General features: G+C 41.4%; 1 protein-coding gene across 1 annotated transcript in view; it reads right to left on the bottom strand.

Moving 5' to 3' along the window:
- Window positions 1-3,331: 3,331 nt before the first annotated feature.
- The window catches only part of SLC6A8 (solute carrier family 6 member 8), a 53,534-nt gene continuing 33,479 nt past the window's right edge, over window positions 3,332-23,386 (bottom strand). The window contains exons 5-13 of the mRNA XM_075184968.1: window positions 22,699-22,833; window positions 22,095-22,198; window positions 15,594-15,718; window positions 14,540-14,652; window positions 13,785-13,922; window positions 11,860-11,962; window positions 8,868-8,968; window positions 7,292-7,462; window positions 3,332-6,217 (exon numbers count right to left, since the gene is read on the bottom strand). Coding sequence (XP_075041069.1) covers window positions 6,080-6,217; window positions 7,292-7,462; window positions 8,868-8,968; window positions 11,860-11,962; window positions 13,785-13,922; window positions 14,540-14,652; window positions 15,594-15,718; window positions 22,095-22,198; window positions 22,699-22,833 — 1,128 coding nt within the window. The 3' untranslated portion in view covers window positions 3,332-6,079. The remainder of the gene's footprint in view (window positions 6,218-7,291; window positions 7,463-8,867; window positions 8,969-11,859; window positions 11,963-13,784; window positions 13,923-14,539; window positions 14,653-15,593; window positions 15,719-22,094; window positions 22,199-22,698; window positions 22,834-23,386) is intronic.

The following is a 23,386-nucleotide window of genomic DNA, read 5'->3' as shown; positions in this document are numbered from 1 at the left end:
TGAATTTATTTAGCAGACAATCACAGTGCAAAAGCATGGATCTCCTGGTGATATATTACAGAGGTATGTTATACAGCTCCTACAGGAAGACTGTGAGAACGCTCATTGGGACATCCAATGGGACTGTACAGTAATTGGCTCAGTGGGGGGTCCCACAGAGTACAGGTGGAGGGCAGCTAACTATACACTTAGGGGTCATGTCTACTAAGTGCTAAGGTCTAAGGCACCTTACAACCCATCCGTCGTCATGGGCTGTAACTGACTGTATGGCTTAGCAGCGCTTTACTAAAACTAGCCCTCGGATGAGGAAAACACAGATGTATCGTACATGGAACACATAGCTTCTTACTGGTACAATTAACAAAGCGGAGGTCATTCTGATATGGGAGCAGCCAGTTAGTAAATAATATAAACTTTATGGAATCCCACCAACATGGAGTATCTCCCTGCTGACAGGATGACCAAGGCTCCCGCATTTATCTAAAGAATAATGGCGTTTTACAGTCATTTCCTTAAAGTGAACACGCTGAGAGCTACTTACGAGTGCAAATGTCCAGCAACCAATCAGCAAACAGTTTTGGTTGGTCTAGTGCAAATCATGTTGACCGCACTGGTGATATCAGGCCAATACTGCCACATGTGCGGCCTAACATAAAGGCAATGCCCGAGAATGATCCAATCAAAATCAGTTTAATCAGCATTGGGGGGTATCCGTAAATGTACTACCAGCTTCAGTCCTCCAACCACGCTAACAGGCCACCAACAGGATTCCGCACTATGAGCCGTAATATATTACTCAACCGCGCAAATCTGCACTAAAACCATAGTGGCCAAACATTTGCTTTCTCATCTAAGCACAAAAGCAGATACAAGCTAATTGCTGATTGATAGCTGCAGTTCTTGAGCAAATTTGTACGTTTGAATGTTAGTAAATAACTTGTACATTGCAGCTTACAAAGGTGGAGCTAGATCTGAAATTATGTTAATTACATAACTTTTTAATGGTATCACCATAAGACCTTATAAACATATGTCTTCATTCGTTTTTAAGAACAATAGAATCAAAAGCAGATTTAACTCAAAATCTGTTACTATGGCGTTAAGTAGGTCAGTCTGTAGAATGTTCACGTGAAATAATTAAACGGCAATATTCCTTTTTAAGGTGATTACTAATGTATATTACATTATTTCTACATACCAACCAAATATGAAAACAAAAGTCATCTTGATTTTAACAACATTTTGATCATATATTGCAATATAAATAGTCCAAGAGATGACAACCAATTCTTAAAGGACTGTGGTTCAGCTGAGGGAAAATCTTAAAGTGACATCTATTGACAGGGCCATAACGGGAGTCTTTGTCCACCCAGCCCTAAGCTCTACTTAACCCCTTCTTCTAAAAACATTACACAGTAATGTACTGAACAACAGGGATGCACTGTATCTGGCCAGCATTCCTAGAATACATCCGGAGTCCTTAAAAACCGAACAGTTCACAATACTGAAAAATACATGAAAAATGGCCACTCCGCTGGCGTCCATGTTTTATCGCCTTGCGATGGCTCCAAATGTACAATGGTTCCATTGCTCAAAATTCAGTCTTATCTGACACATTCCAAGTTTGCTGGTGAATAAAACAATATTCAAGGATGCTAGCTGGAAATTGTCCAAGGCTTGGGATTAAGTAGAAGAGGAAATCAACAAAATAAAACATATTTCACAGAAAAAAATGGATTCCAAACAAGCGCATCTTAACACAAAAAAAAATAATATATATATATATATATTTACAGAAACAATACACAAGGTGCTTGATGAAGACTTCCTCTCCCTGGACTAATGATCAATGGTTTCGAGAACTTGGGTAGAGAGTTAAGGCTATCATCCGAAAGCTTCGTTACAAAGCAAACTAATTGTCCTAGAACTTGGGCATCACTTATCAATCCAGGTTTCCTGTATATTTTAGAAAGGGTAGAGGACCGAGAAGCAATGACCCCAACCTTCACCACCAGCCCCCTCCCTCCCATTTGAGGAGATAGTTGCAACAAGTTAAAACCAAGATGATACAAAATCCTGGATTATAAATTAGTATAGAAAAGGATTTGGGTAATGGGAAAAGTTAACCAATACGCAAAATATTCACAGAGATGATCATAAAAAGATTAAGTAACTAACTAACTCGGCATTATCCAAAGCAATTATTACCCAGTAAAGTAGACAAGAACTATAAGACATACTTAGTCTGCACATTTCTTCTAAATACTCATTACATATACATTCTACGATACTAACATGTACATTCTGTGTATACTTTGAAATGCATTGGCACAGTCAGTAAAGGTAGGTGGGGCTAGAAATATTAGATTTATATCTGCCCCATAGTGTTTACTTTGATCAGTGTCTAAAATGGCAGTTATTCACATGTAGGGTGTGACATTAGAATTCATAGTTGAATCTGGTGTCTGTGGATTCCTAAATAGCTAGAAATAGGTTCATACTATTCAGCAATATAAAAAGGCAATACATATATATCTTTGTTGCTGTAGTGACAACCATAGTGTTCTAAGGTCAATGAGGGATTCAGGATAACCAACTATAATGTTGAGTATCAGCTGTTTATATGTAGTACTATCTAAAGGAGAATATGTGATATTAAAGCATGTTTTGTAGATCTGTTTAGTTATATTTGTTTGTATTTTACACGAGAAAGGCAGATCCATCCGAACATAGATAAATAGATGCCAAAACTAACAAGAAAGAAGTAGTAAAATAAGGTCTGCAATGCCTATGCTATGACCTTCTTCAGTTATTATGTATTAATAGTATGAAGGTCTTAGAGACTTGGAGATAGATTTACTAAAACTTCACCTGTGGAGGTGTTGCCCACAGCAACCAATCAGATTCTAGCTCTCATTTTCTAAAATGTGCTCGGTACATGGTAGCTAGGATTTGATTGGCTGCTATGGGCAACACCTCCTTTTTAGAAGTTTTAGCAAATCTACCCCTTGAACTCTTTAATTAAAATGAATACATTGAAATCAGCAATTGTGCACTGATATACAGATACTGATTTCAATGGCTGTATTCTCAGGCATATTGCTTCAGCACACAAAATGGCTGCCTCTTCGGTGAGTAGGTGACAGGTGCACGTTAATGGAAAATAGGAAGAAAAATAAGCAAATTCAAGTGAGTTCTGAGGAAGGTGAACCAGGAGTAAAGTGTCTTTTCTTCACGTTTTTCACCGTGGTTGTGCTAAAAGGTCATTTCACTAGTGTCGTGACGCCGTTGCTTGTACTTGTAGCAGCACCTCTTACACTATCTACAACTGTTTGTAATAAAATATATACACTTTATTACTTTAACATACACATTTTTGTGGGATTTGCACTGATTTGTATTTATACATTGGAGCTCTCCAGCTGTTACTAATGAACAACTTACAGTTAAAGCAAAGCTCCCAAAATTTGGGAATCTGGCATCGGGACAGGGGGCGTGGTCAGGTTATATTGGGGCGTGACCACACCCCAGGGGTGTGGCTAGAACTTTTGAAGTGCCAGTCTGCCCCATACTGTCCTCCCTTCATTGCCAAGATGTTTCCCCAAAGCTAAAGGGGCACAAGTTACTGCACCTCTCAGCATACTGCGTCATGTCAGCAAATAAATCCTAGGGACAGGTCTATCAAACGTTCTAAAGAGTGGAGGTTTTGCTCATATCAACCAATCAGATTCTAGCTATCAATCTCTAGAATGTGCAAGATAAATCAACGCCAGAATCTGATTGGTTGCTATGGGCAACGCCTCCATTTTTACCTTTTAGAATTTTTGGTAGATCCGCCCCCTCTTCTTTGAGACACGCGTTCATTGCCGTCAACTGTATCAGAATGATTACAAAATACAGAGTAAAAACCATTACACACAAGTAACACTGGGTCTCTCGTCTTTCACATAGTCACAAAATATAGCAATTATTTCCAACTTTTTTTTTTTTTTCTTAAAAACTTTTCTCTATACACATTTTTTGTTTTTTTTAGTTTTTCACCCCAAAAATAAAAATTACATTGTTTTTCTGCGGCACAAAAATATTTATAACAAAATTAGAAATTTGCATCTTTTAAAAGCTCATGAGCGTAATAATTCTGCTGCTAAAGGTTGCTGGGACGGGAAGCACCAATGGCTCCAGTCCATTATTAGTTCACATAATTAAAACGGCATGATTTAGGGGTATTTGTGTAGTTTGTCTATCAGTAAATCCCAGAAAAGACTAATGACATCAATCAATTAATGCTATGGGCATGTTAGTATGGGAAATGTCTCATTGAATCTAACGCATCACCTCATGAGACGCCTTCCCATCATGCACCACAGCATATTATTAGTCAATGCCAGGATTTTGGAAGCATTACCATAAATTAATCTTCACACACTTAGGTTTGCTGTCCCAGACATGTCAAAATGTGGGGCTTTGGTTAATGGGATGTATTAAGTTTTCAGTCTATGTTCCCCTTCAGACCCACCCGGTCTTTGATGCAGTTTTGGGCCCACATTGTTTGAACAATGCCTGACTGAAAAAAAAAAAGCCTAGAGTTTATGTAAGCGGGAAAATGGATGGACTCCAAAACACACTGAATTGTGTATTGGCTGATGCATAGATTTCACCGTTTCTAGAGGCACAAAATGGACACTCATCACAGCAGTGCCAATAGCAGCAGACACCTCCCTCCTCAGCAGGGACAGATAATAGAACGAGCAGCGATTTAGTGTTATACACGTCTGTCAATACTGGTGGCTTCCTCGGGGGGATCACCTGTACTAACAACACACATGTACACATATACTGATAAAAAAAAATGAAAAAAAAAGTGCAAATTCAGCTTTTGCCGTTGTCTGCAGTACATCTGTTTTTTTTTTTACAAATGCGCCAAGTGAAAAGACCTGACCAATGTAACCCGCTTTACTGCAGGGGTTGAGGGATACAAACACGACAGTACTAGGTGATGCTGACACCGTTTGGGGTTATAATCCTGTCAGCGCTAGTGTTTTTAAATTCACCATGTGACTTCTCGTTGACCGCTGGCTTCCACAAGCGGAGCAGTCACACAGATCCTTCCAAAACACAAGTGTTACTTATTACATCGGCATGCACTGCAGTGCCAATAGCCTGTCCTGCTATTTGTTTTCAACAATATATTTTGGGATGAGTGTTCCTGGTAGGTAATAAAAGGAAGACATGGATTTATTTTGATATCCCAAAAGCATTTGGCAAAAACCCCCTAAACAGCAAATCTGCTGTTCGCTCAATGATATCTGTTCACTGTATCCCACATGATTCATTTTGGCATCAGTATTCCCTTTGCATTCTTCCAGCCTTGTGCATATCCTTCATTAAGGCTATCTAGAGTTAATGTTCTAAGCAAACTATTGGAGAAAGGAATTGGAGTGACGTTGGTTGGGTGAGATTGTCCATTAGCCCACATGTGGTACTGTATTTACAATTAGACAAAGTAGCTAGTTGCCTACACTTCCTAGAGAACTAGCCACAATAATGTATACTAGTCGCCCTGCCAACATCTCCAGTAACACCATAAATTGTGTTGAGGGCGACACCACCAATTGTAAATACAACCTTGGTTTCTATGTACTATTCGGGTAGTAGACATAAAACCATAATGATGTGGGGAAAGAGAATTTGAACTACCTACCCACATTTTTACCATCGCATTCTCCCTATTTTGCAACACTGATGAAACACTTAATTGGCAAAACACTGATACTGGTGTTCCGTTGCCTTCTGCTTTGAAACTTAGTAATGATTAAAATAGTTATTACAATTTTGGTCTGTACATTCACATTCACAAATCTTCTTGGATATGGACCATATTTAGGAGATAGGGAGATCCTACCACCGTAAATTCTTCATGTTTCCTCCACCGTAGAAGATGCTACATAGGAAGTGGGACAATGGCTTCAAGTCTTCTTCAGCAGTAAGATGTATGCATTGGGACATTAGTGTCTATTCTAAAATCGGTGGGAAGATGGAGATAGGGACGTCAGAGGATCGCAGGTGGTGGACGCTCACTTCACATAACACTCTCGAAGATGATGATTTTATTATCCGACACAGGGCTCAGGCTGGTCAAGCTCTTGACGTCGGCATCGGGAGCCATGTACTCCAAGTGATGAGCTCCCCAGACGGGTTCAGTCAAACGCTGCCAACGCTGTAAGTAAATATCAACAGGGTCATTAGACACATGGAGGGGATGTAGAGCGATCTGAGGGCAAACATTAACACTAAAGGTCATTTATGGAAAAGTCGTCTTGTGATGTCACTCAAATGTTTCTTCTTTATGGGAACGCCCTTAACCAAGATGGTGGCATCTGCCGCAGTGCAATATTTAGCTCCTTCGGATGGTAGGGGATGGGCTGATTAAGGGCTACCCCGCATTCAAAACCAAGATTAAATAATTTCCAAGGAGTAGTGAAGGTGCATTTGTGGGCACATGGTAATGATTAATTATAAACATGCATGCACTAAAAATTCTCCACCACCTGAGATCTGCGTAATTTTTTAACAAATCTGCTTTGTATGTAATAATTACATATAACCCTTCTTTGCTTCCCAAGTGGACCAATGGAGCTCTATATACTTTAGTACATAGAGCCCATAGTTAAGTCAAATCGATGCTGATTACCCCGACAAGACTTCTCCCGACGCGTTCACACCGAAGGGCTCCTTCCCGACCAGGCTCCAGGACGACTGATGTGCCAACCGACCGCAAGGCATCGCGATGAATGAAGAAGCCGGCGGGAGTCGATTACGTCGCTGGCGACCGCTACGCTGTGATCGGTGCTGTTAGGGGGTAATGTAAGTATGTGGGCGTGGATAATGTACAACACTTTTTAAAGTACATTGTCCATGGCCGCATACTTACATTACTCCCTTAACAGCACCAATCACAGCGTTGCGGTCGCCAGCGACGTCATCGACTCCCGCCGGCTTCTTCATTCATCGCGATGCCTTGCGGTCGGTTGGCACATCAGTCGTCCTGGAGTTTGGTTGGGAAGGAGCCCTTCGTTGTGAACGAGTCAGGATAAGTCTTGTCGGAATAATCACCATCATTATTCCGTACCCCACCCAAGCCAAATGTTGCCTATTCCTGTATTCTAACCGCAGACATCTCTCATATTTTCAGGGAAACATAATGAAAAGACAAACAATGACTATACAGTAGTTGGTAATACATAAAACAAGCAATTATATCGCAAACGCAAGGAGAGGTCAGGACACTTACTTCTTTCAGTGTCCCCTTGGCACGTGTGATTTTATAGAGGAAGGTCACCGGAACGCACAGCATGGATAACATAGCAAAGCACCAGCCAATGGCTTCTCCCCACCAGGGGTAGGTGTAGGTCTTGTTGTAGGTCAGAGGCTTGTAGTTCACTAGGTTGAAGATAAATATGGCCTGCGAAGCAGAACGTGGGTCATCAGCTAAAACCTACCGATATATTTTCCACTACAGCAGAACTATAGCTGATTGTCAATATCAAGACTGAAAGGGTCACATCACTGGAAGATCGTGCAGCATTTCATTAATGTGTCTTACAGCGGTCCTGTCACCGGCACGTAGCGGAGGCAACACAAGGCGCTTCATGCCTCGGACATCACTGGTTCCTAGCACAGTGTTGGCTAACCTGTGACACTCCAGGTGTTGTGAAACTACAAGTCCCAGCATGCTTTGCCAATAGATAGCAGCTTATTGCTGGAAGGGTATGCTGGGACTTGTAGTTTCACAACACCTGGAGTGTCACAGGTTAGCCCAACACTGTCCTAGTACATTAATAGGGTTCATGAATATTGTCTCATCCTACAAAATAGCAGCCTCCATTGTGAGTAGGCAAAGCGTAAACTTGAAGGAAAGTGTTGTGTACATGGGACTTTCTTATAGGAGTTATACATAGGCCTAACTGTATACATTCAGCCTCTCGTGCTGCTTAGATGAGACCGTCTAAGCTATCTGTTTTTCGTTATGCCCAATGGCAAAGCACCAGCCAATGGCTAGTGGATTGGACTAGATCTATGAAACGTCCTTTTTCCGGTCGACTGACGACACAATCCACTCGCCAATGCGTCTCACCTGCTGGCATGATCAATACAACTGCATCAGATTTTTAATGGAACATGAAGGGCATCTGCTTGACCATACATAATAAAATGTCAGCCTAATTTGATTAAATGCAACTAAACTGGCCAACGTCATCTCTGCAGCTTAAGCCGCTGAAATCGCCTTGATAGTAAAAACTAAATTACAATAATATGACTAGACCAGGCATGGCCAACCTGTGGCTCTCCAGGTGTTGTGAAACTACAAGCCCCAGCATGCTTTGCCAGTAGACAACCAGACGATAGCTGGCGGGGCATGCTGGGACATGTAGTTTCACAGCATCTGGAGAGCCACCGGTTGGCCAGGCCTGGACTAGATGAATGGTAGAATGAATATTTAGCTTAATGTAATTTAGATATAATACTATGTTGTCAAGCATACAGTCCACATTAGGCCTGGTATACTCTGGCAGCTGTTGGCTATGACGGGTGGCCTTGCGGGGACGCAGGAGCTCAGGAAGTCGGGTGAAGCAGCTGTTAGAAGACATCAGCAATATTAGAAACCTCTAATATAATAGAGGTGCCAGGATCACCAGTGGTAGAGGAACCTGCCTTATGGCCCCTATTATATAGTGACTGATACTGTACTGATCTCTCGTACGTATGGGCTGAGTAACAAGCATGGATGAGATCTAGAAGTGTCCATACAATTATACCCAAGAAGGTGTAAGCTCCTAGTTACATTTCAAAGGAACACAATGTCTTACCATGCAGACAAACGGTGTAATCACAGACCAGCACCACTTCATCCAAGGGAACGGACGGTAACCAATCATACGAGCGATATCATCCATGAATCTATCGGCGCCTGAAGAAGTGAGATAAGGGGAGAGGTCAGCACAATCATAGTTATTATTTGCCAACTTCCCTCAATTTGGTGTTACCGATTTTACCTGAAAATAAGGCTGTAGTTTTGAGGTTGTGACTATGCCTTGTCCTGACCAATGCCTGACCATTTGTGTAGTAAGCATCCAGCACTAACAGCCTTCACTCTATGCAGCATCATCATCATCATTTATATAGCGCCACTAATTCCGCAGCGCTGTACAGAGAACTCATTCACATCATAGTTTCATATCTAAGACATTCAAAGGCAGAACTTATTAAAGGGGAACTCCGCTTCCAGACAATATTGTCTTTGTAATTTAGTTGATTTTTGATACGCTTATGCGCTGATAAGCTTATCATTATCATAATTTATTTATATAGCGCCACTAATTTCGCAGCGCTGTACAGAGAACTCACTCACATCAGTCCCTGCCCCATTGGAGTCTAAATTCCCTAACACACACACACAGACTAGGGTCAATGTTAGCAGCCAATTAACCTACCAGTATGTTTGTGGAGTGTGGGAGGAAACCGGAGCACCCAGAGGAAACCCACACAAACACGGGGAGAACATACAAACTCCTCACAGATAAGGCCATTGTCGGGAATTGAACTCATGACCTCAGTGCTGTGAGGCAGAAGTGCTAACCACTGAGCCACCGTGCTTATCTGTCATATTCAAGAGCAACAAAAGAGTGAAACCTGGAGAATACTGAAGGTCCCCTTTGCCTGTATTAGTTGCATGACATAGTACTGTGTATAGCGATTCGGATTTACAACAGGCCCAGTTGTGTAATAGCGATGCCTCTATGTGCAGTGTCGTTCAGTAAACCCTCGGAATGACTGTAGTCATCTTTTGCAGACAATGGCTGACAACAGAATGGTAGCCTGCTTTCATCTACAAAAGGACATTTAAAAGGAATGTATAAAGTTCTGTCTTCACATTATTAGCCAACCGTGACGGAGTAGCAATTGTATATTCTGCAATAAGTAGATGAAGTGTAAAACTGCGGGTGAGTGCATTAGAGAGGCACTGTACAGCATTAAGTAGAGAGGCACTGTACAGCAGATCTGGTGCACCGAGTGTGACCGATCTGGCCTTATAAAAGCAGTCTGGGAGATGCTCTGCGGCATGCCGGCTGCTCAGCAGATCCCAAGGACAGGGCTATATTAAGACTGGGTTTTGTTCTAGGAGCGCATGCTCTGGATTACAGCCAACAGCCTTTCACGCTCCAGCTCCCGCGCCTGCCTCTGAAGGATTTGGCGGGATATCGGGAGGTTTCACTGTCACATATTATTGCTCTATGTACAAAAACAAAACAAAATTATACACACTCCGGTGTATAAGCGTGAATCTGTTCAAAATGACCGCTCTTGATTAACACAGAGCGAGAGACGACAACGTCGAGGGATAGAGGCAACAGTTAATAGGGTTTAAGAGGTCGTCATGTGGTATTGCATCACGTTACATTGAGTTCAAAATAAGTTTACTGTATTAGCGAGGAATAAAAAAATATACCCCCCCCCCCCAAAAAAAAATTAGAGTGACTATTTATTAAACATCGAGTGATATAAGGAATACACACACACGAGAGCAGAAGTAGACAACATGTGTCTTTTCCAGAAAAGTTCCAGAATGTCCTGCCAGCTCAGGATGACAAGGCATGCTGGGACTGTTAGTTCCCCAATAGCTTGAGAGTCACAGGTTGAATAATCCTGCATTACAGGGTGCTTTCTACATAGTCACACACACAAAGAGTAGTTGGTAAAATCGCAGGATATATGATAATAAAATGACTGGGACACACTTTAATAGATGCGACAGTCCATGGAATTAGTGGCTTGTAATACCAATTTCTGTCTGTAGAGGTCTCTTCTCATCTATATTCAGAGCTACATCAGATGTAAAGCTGGTATACAGTATCTCACCTGCCCTTTCATATAACTGTCATGTTACATAAATGAATAAAAATGTACTTTAGTTCTTATTTTGACAAAGACTAACTGGGATGAGGCTCATAACGTAAGAACGATTTGTAAATAAATGGAGACTGATCATCACTGAGCTTAATGACACTGCGGTTACCAGACCTGACTTTGTCTTGCAATCTTACCATTAATCATGGGATTTTCACACTGACGACACATCATAATAGACCTATATCAGAAAGCGCATTCACCATGAGCTCTCTGTAGGCTCATGTCCTGTACACAAGGAGCACTGATTGACAAGAATATCAAACTATTGTGCTAGCATCATTTTTTTAAACATGTACTGCAGCACTGGGGTCATGAGTTCGATTCCCGGCCATGACCTTATCTGTGTGGAGTTTGTATGTTCTCCCCGTGTTAGTGTGGGTTTCCTCCCACACTCCCAAAAAAACATACTAGTGCAGTGTTGGCTAACCTGTGACACTCCAGATGTTGTGAAACTACAAGTCCCAGCATGCTTTGCCAATATACAGCAGCTTATTGCTGGAAGGGTATGGTGGGACTTGTAGTTTCACAACACCTGGAGTGTCACAGGTTAGCCAACACAGTACTAGTCGGTTAATTGGCTGCTATTGAATTGACCCGTGTCTGTGTTAGGGAATTTAGACTGTAAGCTCCAATGGGGCAGGGACCGATATCAGTGAGTTCTCTGTACAGCGCTGCGGAATTAGTGGCGTCTTATAAATAGCTGATGATTATGAATAATCGCAGGAGAGATTGTGCTGTGACACAGTTCACCTGCAGCGATAAATCAGGTGTGAACGCAGGTGACCAGCGTCGCTGAGCGCTTCCTCCTGCACTCAAGCTTCTGGAGAGTAGAGTGAGGTCATGAACTATCTCAAACATGAAATCTTCTTGGCGTGACGACTACAGACTTACCGTACACCCAGGCAACGACCACGCACTGCCAGAATGTCTGCCACAAGAGGGTCATCCCACTGGCGGAGTAATAGTCAAACAGCTGGAAAACGTACATCCCGCCCTGCGGAGAAAGCAGCATACGTGCAATATTATGTGTAATGTAATGTTATTTAACCCTAGAACGACTTCCTTCTTTTACTCTTGTTCTATATTTGCTGAACTGACTAGGAAACGCTGGTTGTGAAATAACAATTTACAAGAAACACCGTGATCAGATAAGCATCCTGCTTCATGTGACTCTTAAAGAGTTCATTAGACAGTAATTATTACTCATTTATTGTTTACAAGTTCATGTTCCACAAGGACCGGGCTAATGTATATCCTTGTTGATATTTCCCTGTTCCATTGTATGCTCTTTTCACATATCAGCACCGTTAAAGCATTTGACACTAACCGCGGTCAAACTATACTCAAACCACTGACAAAGTAGAGCGCCCACAGAGAATATTGTTTCCTATAATAAACTTTGCTTCTCTCTCACATGCTAATGTGTGTGAAGTTTCCATGCGCTGAAAGAGGAACCTGCCGTTTTCAGCGACCTGAAGTTAATCTTGTCTTCCAGTGTGAACGAGCAGGATAATAAGTCTTGTGGCTCCCTATCCTTTGCCTCTAGTTAAAGTGCTCACCGAGGTCACACATACTCCCAACACTGATATGTAAATTTGTTTTCTAGTCGTGCAACAAGTCTGACAATGTTATAATATATGAAGACATCTTTCCATTTTCTTAAAAAAAACAATGTGATTGCAACATGTGCTGTAATTGTAAATGGAAGTAATCGTTTAAAAAGCCAATTGTTCTAAAAAGTGAAAATTGTTTTGTCTATTTTGCCTTAGGCTGGGTACACGCTATACAAAGTTTCTCCCGATGTGATGTCCTTACCGATTTCACCAACGATTAAAAAAAAAAAAGGATGGTGACTCCGTAGAGATCTATGGATAATAGTCTGATAACACTGTAGTGTGTACCCAGTCTTAGAAATAGGTCTTCACCTAGTCTATGGTCTAGATTGATTAAAGCAGATACTTTTGCTTAAATAAAGGTAGAAATTGAAAGCAGAAGTGTTTTTCAGTAGCCGGAGATTGTATGTAAAATGGAAGCTGTGTTGTCTGAAATTAACAACGTATTTGAACATAGTCTGTCACTCTATATAGGTATTTTGCCATAAGCCAGGACCTGATCACTCTGTGCCTGAATCATGTTCGGAAATATGTCCATTTGCGTTAAACAGCTCTGCGCCTGCCATTCATTAGCTTAACAGACCTTAAGCTAATGAACGCAATTTGTGTCCGAATGAAAAGGACACTTACGACTTGAAGGCCGTGACGGGGGTGGAAAGGGAGTCAACTAATGTACACAAGACTGTGCCAAGGGCGTTACGAAGCAGATGCAGCCGACTCAAGTCCTGGGTTTCTGGTAAGTACACTTGGTTTCAGCAGTACCATTTGCACCAGCTAGAGGGCAGTAGTAAGTACCGACTGATAGTGATGACTGACCGGTATAGTAATTGTTTTAAAAGCTACATGTAACTAGTTGATGTATGTATTGAATGTAAAAAAAATTAAAATAATTACTAGTCGTCCATTTAAGTTAGAATATATTTTTGTACACATTCTGATGTGACCTTATATTGTACATACGCTTATGCGTATCCTACAGTCTGCTCTGTCAGTCTACATATAACAAGTACAGTTTAGGCAGAGTGTATTTACACCCAGGTTCTAATCGAAATGCATCTTGAGATCCGCTTGGATTTGAATACTGTCTGAACTACGGTCAAGTTCCCGGCTGTTTTTTAAAATGCAATTCTACAGTGGATTGTCCAACAGTCAATGAATACAAAGCATATCCCGGTAATATATAGACATCTTGTTTTAACCTACCTCTGTCAGCATGGAGAGGTCAATAAGGAACATGACCGTACAGCAGATTGCCACAGCGACCTCTCGCTGGTAGCGGAAATAATAGCGGACTGGGAGCAAGTCCAGAATGGCGGTGATGAATCCCTCCACACCCACAAACTGCAGCGAGACATAAAGCTATTTTCAGTACCGCACAATTGGCGTTATGCAGTATATTCCCTGCTCTGTCGGTAAGGGAGCACTCAGGAGCCGTGTTAAAATGACATATGGATAGACGTATACAGACAGTTAATACGCTCTGTAAAGAACGATCTGTGTGCTATGTGTCTTCTCTGTGCTAAAATGATAAAATGTTGTTTTAGGTGCTAAAAATAAACTTTTCAAATATAGCAATTAGCAGGTTTTTGTACCTGCTGTCTCAGTGATGTCATTAGCACCTAGGGGTATATTTACTAAACTGCGGGTTTTAAAAAGTGGAGATGTTGCCTATAGCAACCAATCAGGTGTTAGCTATCATTTATTTAGTGCATTCTACAAAATGACAGCTAGAATCTGATTGGTTGCTATAGGCAACATCTCCACTTTTTCAAACCCGCAGTTTAGTATATATACCCTCTAGTGCATTAATAGGCTGCGTCCTTCAAAGTTTGGTTGATCTCACGACATGTCTGCTTCCACTGTGTGGAGGTGATGTGTCCATTATAAAGTGCCTCCTGGGTACAACACAAATCCTAACCATGGACCATCCTCCGTCAATTCTACACATGAAAACTTACCTGGCTGTCCAAGCCGAGGAGAAGCAGCATAAAGAAGAACAGAGCGGACCAGAGAGGCGCCACTGGCATCAAGCTCACTGCTCGGGGGTATGCGATAAAAGCCAAGCCCGGCCCTGTGCACAGAATATACATAGGGAATGTCTTTAGTGATTGCATTAGTCATTCTGTTGTTAGGTTTCTTTCATCCTCACAGACAAACATATCAGACAAGCACGATAGGTGTTTCATTTTGGTAAAACAATGCTGAGGTATCACGGTACGTTAACACTTGGCTGGAAGATATTGAAGGGTAGAGGGGGCTGGTATTGGCTGTGAATTGTTTCTGGAACCAGCCCTTCGAATTGGTACAAAATCTCAACAATTTGCAGAAATTTCTCATATTTTTAATCGATTAGATAAAAATTCAGTCAAATGGGTTCGACCACATTTGAGCCCGTTCACCCGTATTCAAAGTTAAATTGATGAATTTTAGCTGTTTTCAATGGTCAATGGAGAAACTTGGATGGTAAACTGTGAATTTTGTACACAGTAGCGTTCACAGCTTGAATGAAAATAATGGTAAAATACTTTTTTATTACTTAAAAATCTTATATAAATAGGATTTAAAAATAAGAATATGTAAAAAGACTCATTGTAACATGAATGTGAACCTCTAATGTGATTGGCTAATGCAAACTGCAAATATTGTACCACCAATACCAATCGTGGTCAATTGGAGATTGCACCGTGGTCAGCGAACATAACCTCAGCCGTCTAATCCAGGCCTGTCCAACCTGCGGCCCTCCAGGTGTTGTGAAACTACAAGTCCCAGCATGCTCTTCCAGCTATCAACTGGTTGTCTACCGGCAAAGCATGCTGGGGCTTGTAGTTTCACAACACTTGGAGAGCCACATGTTGGACAGGCCTGATCTAATCTGTGACGTTCGAAGGAATTTCTAACCAGTTTGAAATTTTTGAGCCTCTCTATTCAAGGGTAATATAAGAGGTTTTGTTTTAAGCATACGCTCCTAATGTAAAAATATTTTTTATGGAAAGGTTACCAGAAGATACTCACCCGATTCAGCCACTTTTGAAATATCCACCCCCTGCTCATTCGCCATAAATCCGAGAATGGAGAAAACCACAAAGCCAGCGAAGAAACTGGTCCCACTGTTAATTAGTGCGAGGACAAAGGCATCTCTGAGAATAAAGAGGGTTAAAGTGGGTTAGATCATGTACATACCTTTACATGACATTATTTCAATGTATATACTGTATGCGATTAGGGGTATGCCTGAGGTGGCTGCTTCCTGCTAGATAGCCTCAAATTCCTTATACAAACTACTATAAACATTATGGGCTAGATTTACTAAACTGCGGGTTTGAAAAAGTGGAGATGTTGCCTATAGCAACCAATCAGATTCTAGCTGTCATTTTGTAGAATGTACTAAATAAATGAAAGCTAGAATCTGATTGGTTGCTATAGGCAACATCTCCACTTCAAACCTGCAGTTTAGTAAATATACCCCTATATATGCACACAAATATTGTGATTTTTAAATATTATTAGATCTAACAACAAAGCCACCCTTGTACCTGAGATTAATATTCCCTGTGCTGGATTGCAGACCTATTAACAATAGGCTGGGTTGACCAGATCAATCCAGGCTGTCAATTCACTACAAATCTGTGACATCCCTGAGGCGATGTCAGTGCTTCCTATTCATTTGACAAGATGAATGTTTTTTTCAGCTCACAAAATGGCTGCCACCGCCATGTATGGGCAAGAACATAGCTTTAAAATTCTGTTGCCTCCATTGTAGTTGTTTTTTTTTTTTATTGGTTATTTGCAATTACTTTTACAAAGTCACAAGGTATAGTTAGTTTGGTAATCACCTCTTGAGTAAATAATCTCTTTGGGCCTGATTCATTAAGGAAAGTTAAGTAAAAAAAAATTGAGTAAGTAGTCTCCTGAACCAATCCATGTTACAATGCAAGGGGTGCAAATTAGTTTTCTATTTTGCACATAAGTTAAATACTGACTGTTTTTTCATGTAGCACACAAATACTTGATAGCTTATTTGTACACTGAAATTTAAAGTTGATATTTGTGTGCTACATTAAAAACAGACAGTATTTAACTTATGTGCAAAATAGAAAACTAATTTGCACCCCTTGCATTGTAACATGGTTTTGTTCAGGAGACTACTTACTCAATTTTTTTTTACTTAACTTCCCTTAATGAATCAGGTCCTTTGTTATAATTTATTGCTGGCTAGAGGAGAATAACGGTTTTATGCTCATTTCATGAACGGTTGAAAGTCGATGAGAATGGGCAAAGCTGGGAGCGTTCTCCCTCCAGACCTATATATAACCTTAGAAGGTGACATCAGCCCCGGAGGTACAGAGAGGGCCTGGGGGAGTGATCAGGGGTTGAGCTGAGAATCACCACGAGGAGGGAACTGAACGGTCGGCAGGAGCCATGCCGACACCGCGTGGACACAGCCGTCCTATGATCTACATTACACACAACAGCTGAGGTGTTATTCAGCCCCAGCTCTCAGGTCTAAGCTTACAGCAGCTGTTCCGGCCAGCCATCAATCTCGCTGTATAACCCTACTGTCAGAAACAACGTTAAAGGGGGCCTGCAATGATTTAATGCTTTCTGATTCAATACTGAATTACTCACATATAATTCTAGCCATATATGTTTTTATTTGTCTCTTCCCACTCTTTATGTTCCTTCTCTGGTATTCTGTGATCGGTTATTAGTCATTTATAGAAACGGGCACACATTTCATCTGTGCAAAAACTTTGCAGCATTTAAGTTATAGGTAAAAATGTTCCATACTTATTAAAAGAAAAAAACTTAGCTGAGACTTTTCATAAATTCTGGCACTTTGTTTTTTGGTCTATGCCAAGTTGGACCTAAACTGTGATACATTTGAATTCACAGGTACTTTATCTTCCCTAGATATGGAGCTGCGGGTCACATAAATAAGCCACTCCTCTTTTCTGCGTGAAGCTCCTCCCTAGTTGCTTGAAGTTTTGGGGCGTTATCTACTAAGCTTCACTACTGAAAACAATTTCACTTGCAAAATGGCTCTCTAAATGTCACATGGTTGACCATACTAAATATATGGGCACAGAGACGGAACTAGCCAGCTGTGGGCCCCGGTGCAGGGAAGCAGGGAGGAAGAAACCGGGGCCCCCGGCTTGCCAGTCCCCTGTGCAGGGGCCCCATTATCTTCATGGGCCCCGATGCACCAATGGTAGTTCCGCCACTGTATGGGCAGATTTAGCCATAATTTCAAGTATGTTACCTGATCCTTAAGTTATCATAAGGACAGCTGTTACCTTGCTTTTATCCTATGTATTTAAACATAGGTTAGTCACTGGTAATCAATGTTCCGAAATTAAAATGTTAAGTTACTGCTTCTCTCACGATTGCACTGATTTGGGATTACTGTGTGTGCAGGTTCTCTGCATGTACAGGAGCCGTACACAGCAGTTACGACCATTTGTTCCATTCACTCAGTGGCTCTGACTCATACTGTCAAAGCAATAGATACAACTACCATCTACTGCGTGTAGTAATAAGTAAGCTGGCTATTTTTTTTGAAGCACATGCTATTGAGGTAAATAAGCTATCCCATATAATATAAGTATATATTCCATGGGCGAGTGTAGGATTTTCTCCAAAATATTCGTTCATTTAGATATAAAACCATACTCTACAAATACTACATACAGTATAGCTAGCAGAAACTAAAAATATATCCTGTTCTGGGAAGTACTATAGACCCACTGCCCAGCAAACAGAAGTCTGTGATAGTGTTTGAGCTTCTGGTTCATCATTTAATCAGCAAAGCTGGTCTACAGCGGGTATCCGATCAGATGAAATCCCCCACTGCCCTTGCTTATGTATTCTAACACTTAAAGGAGGAGATTCAATTGCTGGTGATGTGGCGCCATTGCACCGTGCAAATTTCCAACAATTACGGTAGAAATCTCCAATCATTTTCTCTCGTACCTCTACGGGGTCCGAGGAAAGTGGGGGGAGATTTCTGTCAAACCTCCATCGTAAAGAGTCTTGCGGACGTTCCAGAGACTCCTCGCGGCTAATTGATTTCCCCCCCAAACATAAAAAAGTGTACACCTCCTACTGACTCACTTGTGACTCGCACTCGATGCACAGAAAAACACAATACTTTTGCACGGGGCGCTGATACGATCCACCCTGCACACATCAATGTGCACAGCGACTCTACGCTCCGGGGGGGGGGACGGGGGGGACTCTTCCACAACCAAGAAGTAGACCTAGGAGTGGAAATGTCTCAAGTGTGGTACTGTGCGGGAACATAAACATCACATCGATAGTCCAACCTCCGACCACTTCACCGTCACCCCTTTCATTAAACAAAACGTATCTACTTTTCTCCTCAATTACCGCTTGGTTCAGCCTCACTTATGGCTTAAGAAGTTAATAATGACAGTAAGAGGACATTGGGACTCTCTTAATGGTGCTTTTGGAATTTTGATGGTTTGCTTTGTCTTAGGATGACTGCGCTTACAAATGCACTTCTCACCCTAAGCGCAACTATAAGGTACCGTGAGTCTCGATATCTGTCTGCTCAGAGCTGCCGCAAACAAATCAGGTAATTTTGCGGAGCCGAGAAGTCCATTCGCCCCTCGGACAGCAAGGACGGACCCTATAATTGCACCCACTCTACCACTGTACCTCAATTCAATAGTCTTGTTCCACAAAATTAAATCTTGTTTTTGAACTGCTCTGCAAAGCTAGGCGCTTACTGTGCAATGAAAACCCTTCCTCCGCCCAATACCTCGACCGGCCAGGGGCACAGCAATACCAAAACTACTCTCCCATTTAAAATGAGGCCAGTAGTGGCAGCCATTTTGTAGGATGAACCTGAACTTTATTAGCCGCTACCACCTCTGATGGGAGCCAAATCCATTTATCTACTACCCTTTCTGTGAAGTACTTTTTCCTCAGATTTCCTCTGAATCTACTTCCCTCCAGTTTCAACACAAGGACATACAGTGAAATTGGAGGGAAGTAAGTTCAGAGGAAATGTGAGGAAAAATTACCACACAGAGTAGTGGATAAGTGGAACAGCCTCCCATCAGAGGTGGTAGAGGCTAATACAGTAGAGCAATTTAAACATGCTTGGGATAGACATAAGAATATCCTTACAAAGAACTAAGGATCAAATAGGGTTTACGGTTACCATAGGTTAAAAAATAGGCAGACTCGATGGGCCAAGCGGTTCTTATCTGCCGTCAAATTCTATGTTTCCATGAACCACTTCACTAACGTCATCTGTGCCTAGTGAATTGATGGGTTGCATTCTCAGGAGCATTGTCACAGCCCAGAAAATGGCTGCCTCCACTGTGTTTAGGTAATGTTGCTTTAAATTCGAGGGCAGAAAACTATAATTAATCATTTTTGTGGAAACAAGATGGGATTCGCAGCATTTGGCCTACTGTCTTTTTGGGTGCACGGGTGCTTAGAGTGGATATGGGTGTTTATCACAAATGCCTTGAATTTGGCAGGAGACTGAACAACAAGTTTACCCCGAGAGATTCTAAATTTCTTACATTCTGCTCTCAGTACTGTATGTGCTGATCCTCTGCCCACACAACTACACAGGGGATGAATACTACATAGTACATAGTACGTGCATTTATTGAGCAAGAAAAACATCTTCCAGGATGCAAAAACAACTCCCGGTCTACTGAGGTAAACCAATGCTTGCCTAATGTTCACGCAGGTTACAGAAATAGAATAGGACATTTTGCTGCTATAGCTGCCTTTTGTACCTAAATCAACCGAGAAACAGGATTAAAAAAAAAATACTATAAAACTGAACATTTCTAACCTTTTCTAAAATCACATTTAATCAGTACTATGCTATTTGCTTTGATTATAGACTTGTAGGAAAAAGAGAAAAGCCTTATTCATGATGATTTAATGTAATCGTGCATTTAAAATTTAGTAATCTAAAATTTGAATATATTTATTTATATCACAACAAGGACAGTTTCTTTTTTACAGAACTGATAATTACAAAAATCAGAAACATACACTTAACGTTCTAAGACAGTCAGCCATTCACAGCATATATATAGCAAACACACACTTCATTATTAAGCAGCAATAGCGTATGACAGGGAATTTTACCAAGCTTTATTTTGAAAATATTAAAGATATAGGGGTCTATTTACCATTGTGGAGCTATTTACTATGACGGGCTGCTCATGGAGCCCCAGCCGAGAACTCCTTCGTACACAAAGGGGTATATTTACTAAACTGCGGGTTTGAAAAAGCGGAGATGTTGCCTATAGCAACCAATCAGATTCTAGTTATCATTTATTTAGTACATTCTACAGAATGACAGCTAGAATCTGATTGGTTGCTATAGGCAACATCTACACTTTTTCAAACCCGCAGTTTAGTAAATATACCCCAAAGTATTTTATGTCTTCAACGGTAGCCTAACGCACACGCGTGTACGGTCTGACCCAGCAGGGGATCATGCAAAGCCTTTCTGGCTTCAGTGGACCCTGTAGGTAAGCTAATGCAATGCTGAAATGGTGTTAGTTTGCAGTGAAAAGCAATGCAGATGCACAGATAGGAATCTATGGTAGACCATTTCAGAGACATGGACTGACACATCCATTTTTTTAGGGATTTTATTTTCAGGCAATACTTGACAAGCTGGGCTACACAAACCGGTCTTTTCACCATACTTGCCAACCTTATGTTGGCCGGATCCGGGAGATCCTGGAGGGCACGAGGGGTGTATGTGTGGGGCTTTGCAAATTGCATCACTTTGGCCCCGCCCCGGTGAGTAATGCCTGTTTTGGGTCTTTTTACAGTGGTAAAAAGACCCCATACAAGCATTACATCACTGGGGCGGGGCCAGAATGACACAAATCGCAAAGCCCCGCCCCCTCCACCCACACATGCCGACTCTAATTTAGTGAAGTGGGCAGATGCGGGAGAATCGCCAGCTCTCACGGGATTCCGGGAGACCTAGCCGAAATTCGGGAGTCTCCCCGACATTCTGTGAGTGTTGGCATGTATGTCTTTTCACCATTCCTAGACCCTGCAAGAAGAGTCTTGATTTGTATCTGATAGATGTCAATGCCTTCCATTTACAAAAGTAAGGCTTCATCATGAGGATGGAACCTCTCAGTACCAATGGCCCTGTACACACTTGCGCAACTCTGGTTGAGAGAGTTATATTTACTCGCATTCAAAGGGGCAGATGGAGTTTTCTCCCCTTGACCACAAGTGCTGGTTGCTACTACAGATCATATATTTGGAGGGAGTCACTGGCATTGTTCTAAGGGGAACCGTCCTGGCAGTAACACCCGTGGCTACACTTCCCCAAATAAAACTTTACCACATTATCATATAATTTCTGAGTGAGGCATCTCTCATCAATGGGAAAAAAAAAACATTTTTATGTTACCAGAAGGGAAAACTCTACACATATATACGATAGTCACAAATTAGTTTCATTTATTATTCAGCACTGTATCCTCTTACTTGTAGCAGTCATTGTTAAAACGGTTATAGCTGCCCAGCGCTGTCAGGGCTCCGAGTCCTATGGCATAAGAGAAGAAGATCTGTGTTCCAGCATCAATCCACACCTAACGAGAGAAAAGACGGGAGCACATAATGTAATTGTCCAAACATGGATAGGATGCTAGGCCAGTTATTTATTCCTTTGTTCTTAGAATACCTTCTCAGCGGTACACTGTGTCCAGCTTTTTAATTATTGAACTTCCTCATTAAAAAGTCTATGGATCTACGTATGTTCCTGTTCAGTGAGCCAACTAACTGCTATAGGGTGAAAAATTAAACTTGAATGCATGTCGTTCTAACCACTTTCTCAGCACAGTCAATTCAGTGATTTAAAAGCAACTTCCATGAATACTGTGCCTAATGTTTTAAACCCGAAATATAATTTGCTGCAGCATAAAGGATTGGGCTACAGAGACAGAGGCTGCTACCTGAGAAGTTAGGGTCAAGACTTTTTTCCGGGAGGTTGGCCAAAAGCTGTCTGTCACACCAGGAGAGCATTGGGGAGCTAAGCAAGTAATTATAATCATGAATTGTAAAAGAGAAGTCAATTTTATCGTGATTTTACCTGGGCAGTCCCAAGCTTAGACCAGTCGGGTTTAAGGTAGTAAATGATGCCTTCAGTAGCACCCGGCAACATGGCACCACGAACAAGAAGGATCAACAGGACAACGTAAGGGAACGTGGCTGTGAAGTAGACAATCTAGAAGAAAAACAAGTCTCATTAGTGCTCTGAAGCATTTTTATTTTCTTAATCTTAGTTCAGCTGTATAACAAGGGTGAACAATGGCGAGCTGATAGAAAATCTGACAAGACAACTCAAAAGGGGGTATATTTACTAAACTGCGGGTTTGAAAAAGTGGAGATGTTGCCTATAGCAACCAATCAGATTTCAGCTGTCATTTTGTAGAATGCACTAAGTAAATGATAACTAGAATCTGATTGGCTGGTATAGGCAACATCTCCACTTTTTCAAATCTGCAATCATGCACGCGTAAATATACCCCAAATGTCTAGTTTATTATTCCAAGCTCTACAGTTATAAGTAGTGTTCGAGGTGGGCTAGTATACGTTGGAATGCCTCACCACTTCTACTGCCTTCATTGTAAAACTATCAAATTCCATTAATTTACATTTTCCATATCGCCACTTCTAAACTTCCACTTTGACCACTGGTTATAAGTATAATATAAGCATACATTTGCAGTGTAAATAACATACTGAGAAAAATCCATACAAACTTAGCATGTAAGCTT

Source organism: Mixophyes fleayi, chromosome 9, assembly GCF_038048845.1.
Source record: "Mixophyes fleayi isolate aMixFle1 chromosome 9, aMixFle1.hap1, whole genome shotgun sequence".
Taxonomy (NCBI): Eukaryota; Metazoa; Chordata; class Amphibia; order Anura; family Limnodynastidae; genus Mixophyes; species Mixophyes fleayi.
The sequence above is the reverse complement of the archived record's forward strand: the minus strand, read 5'-3'. Positions and strand labels throughout refer to the sequence as shown.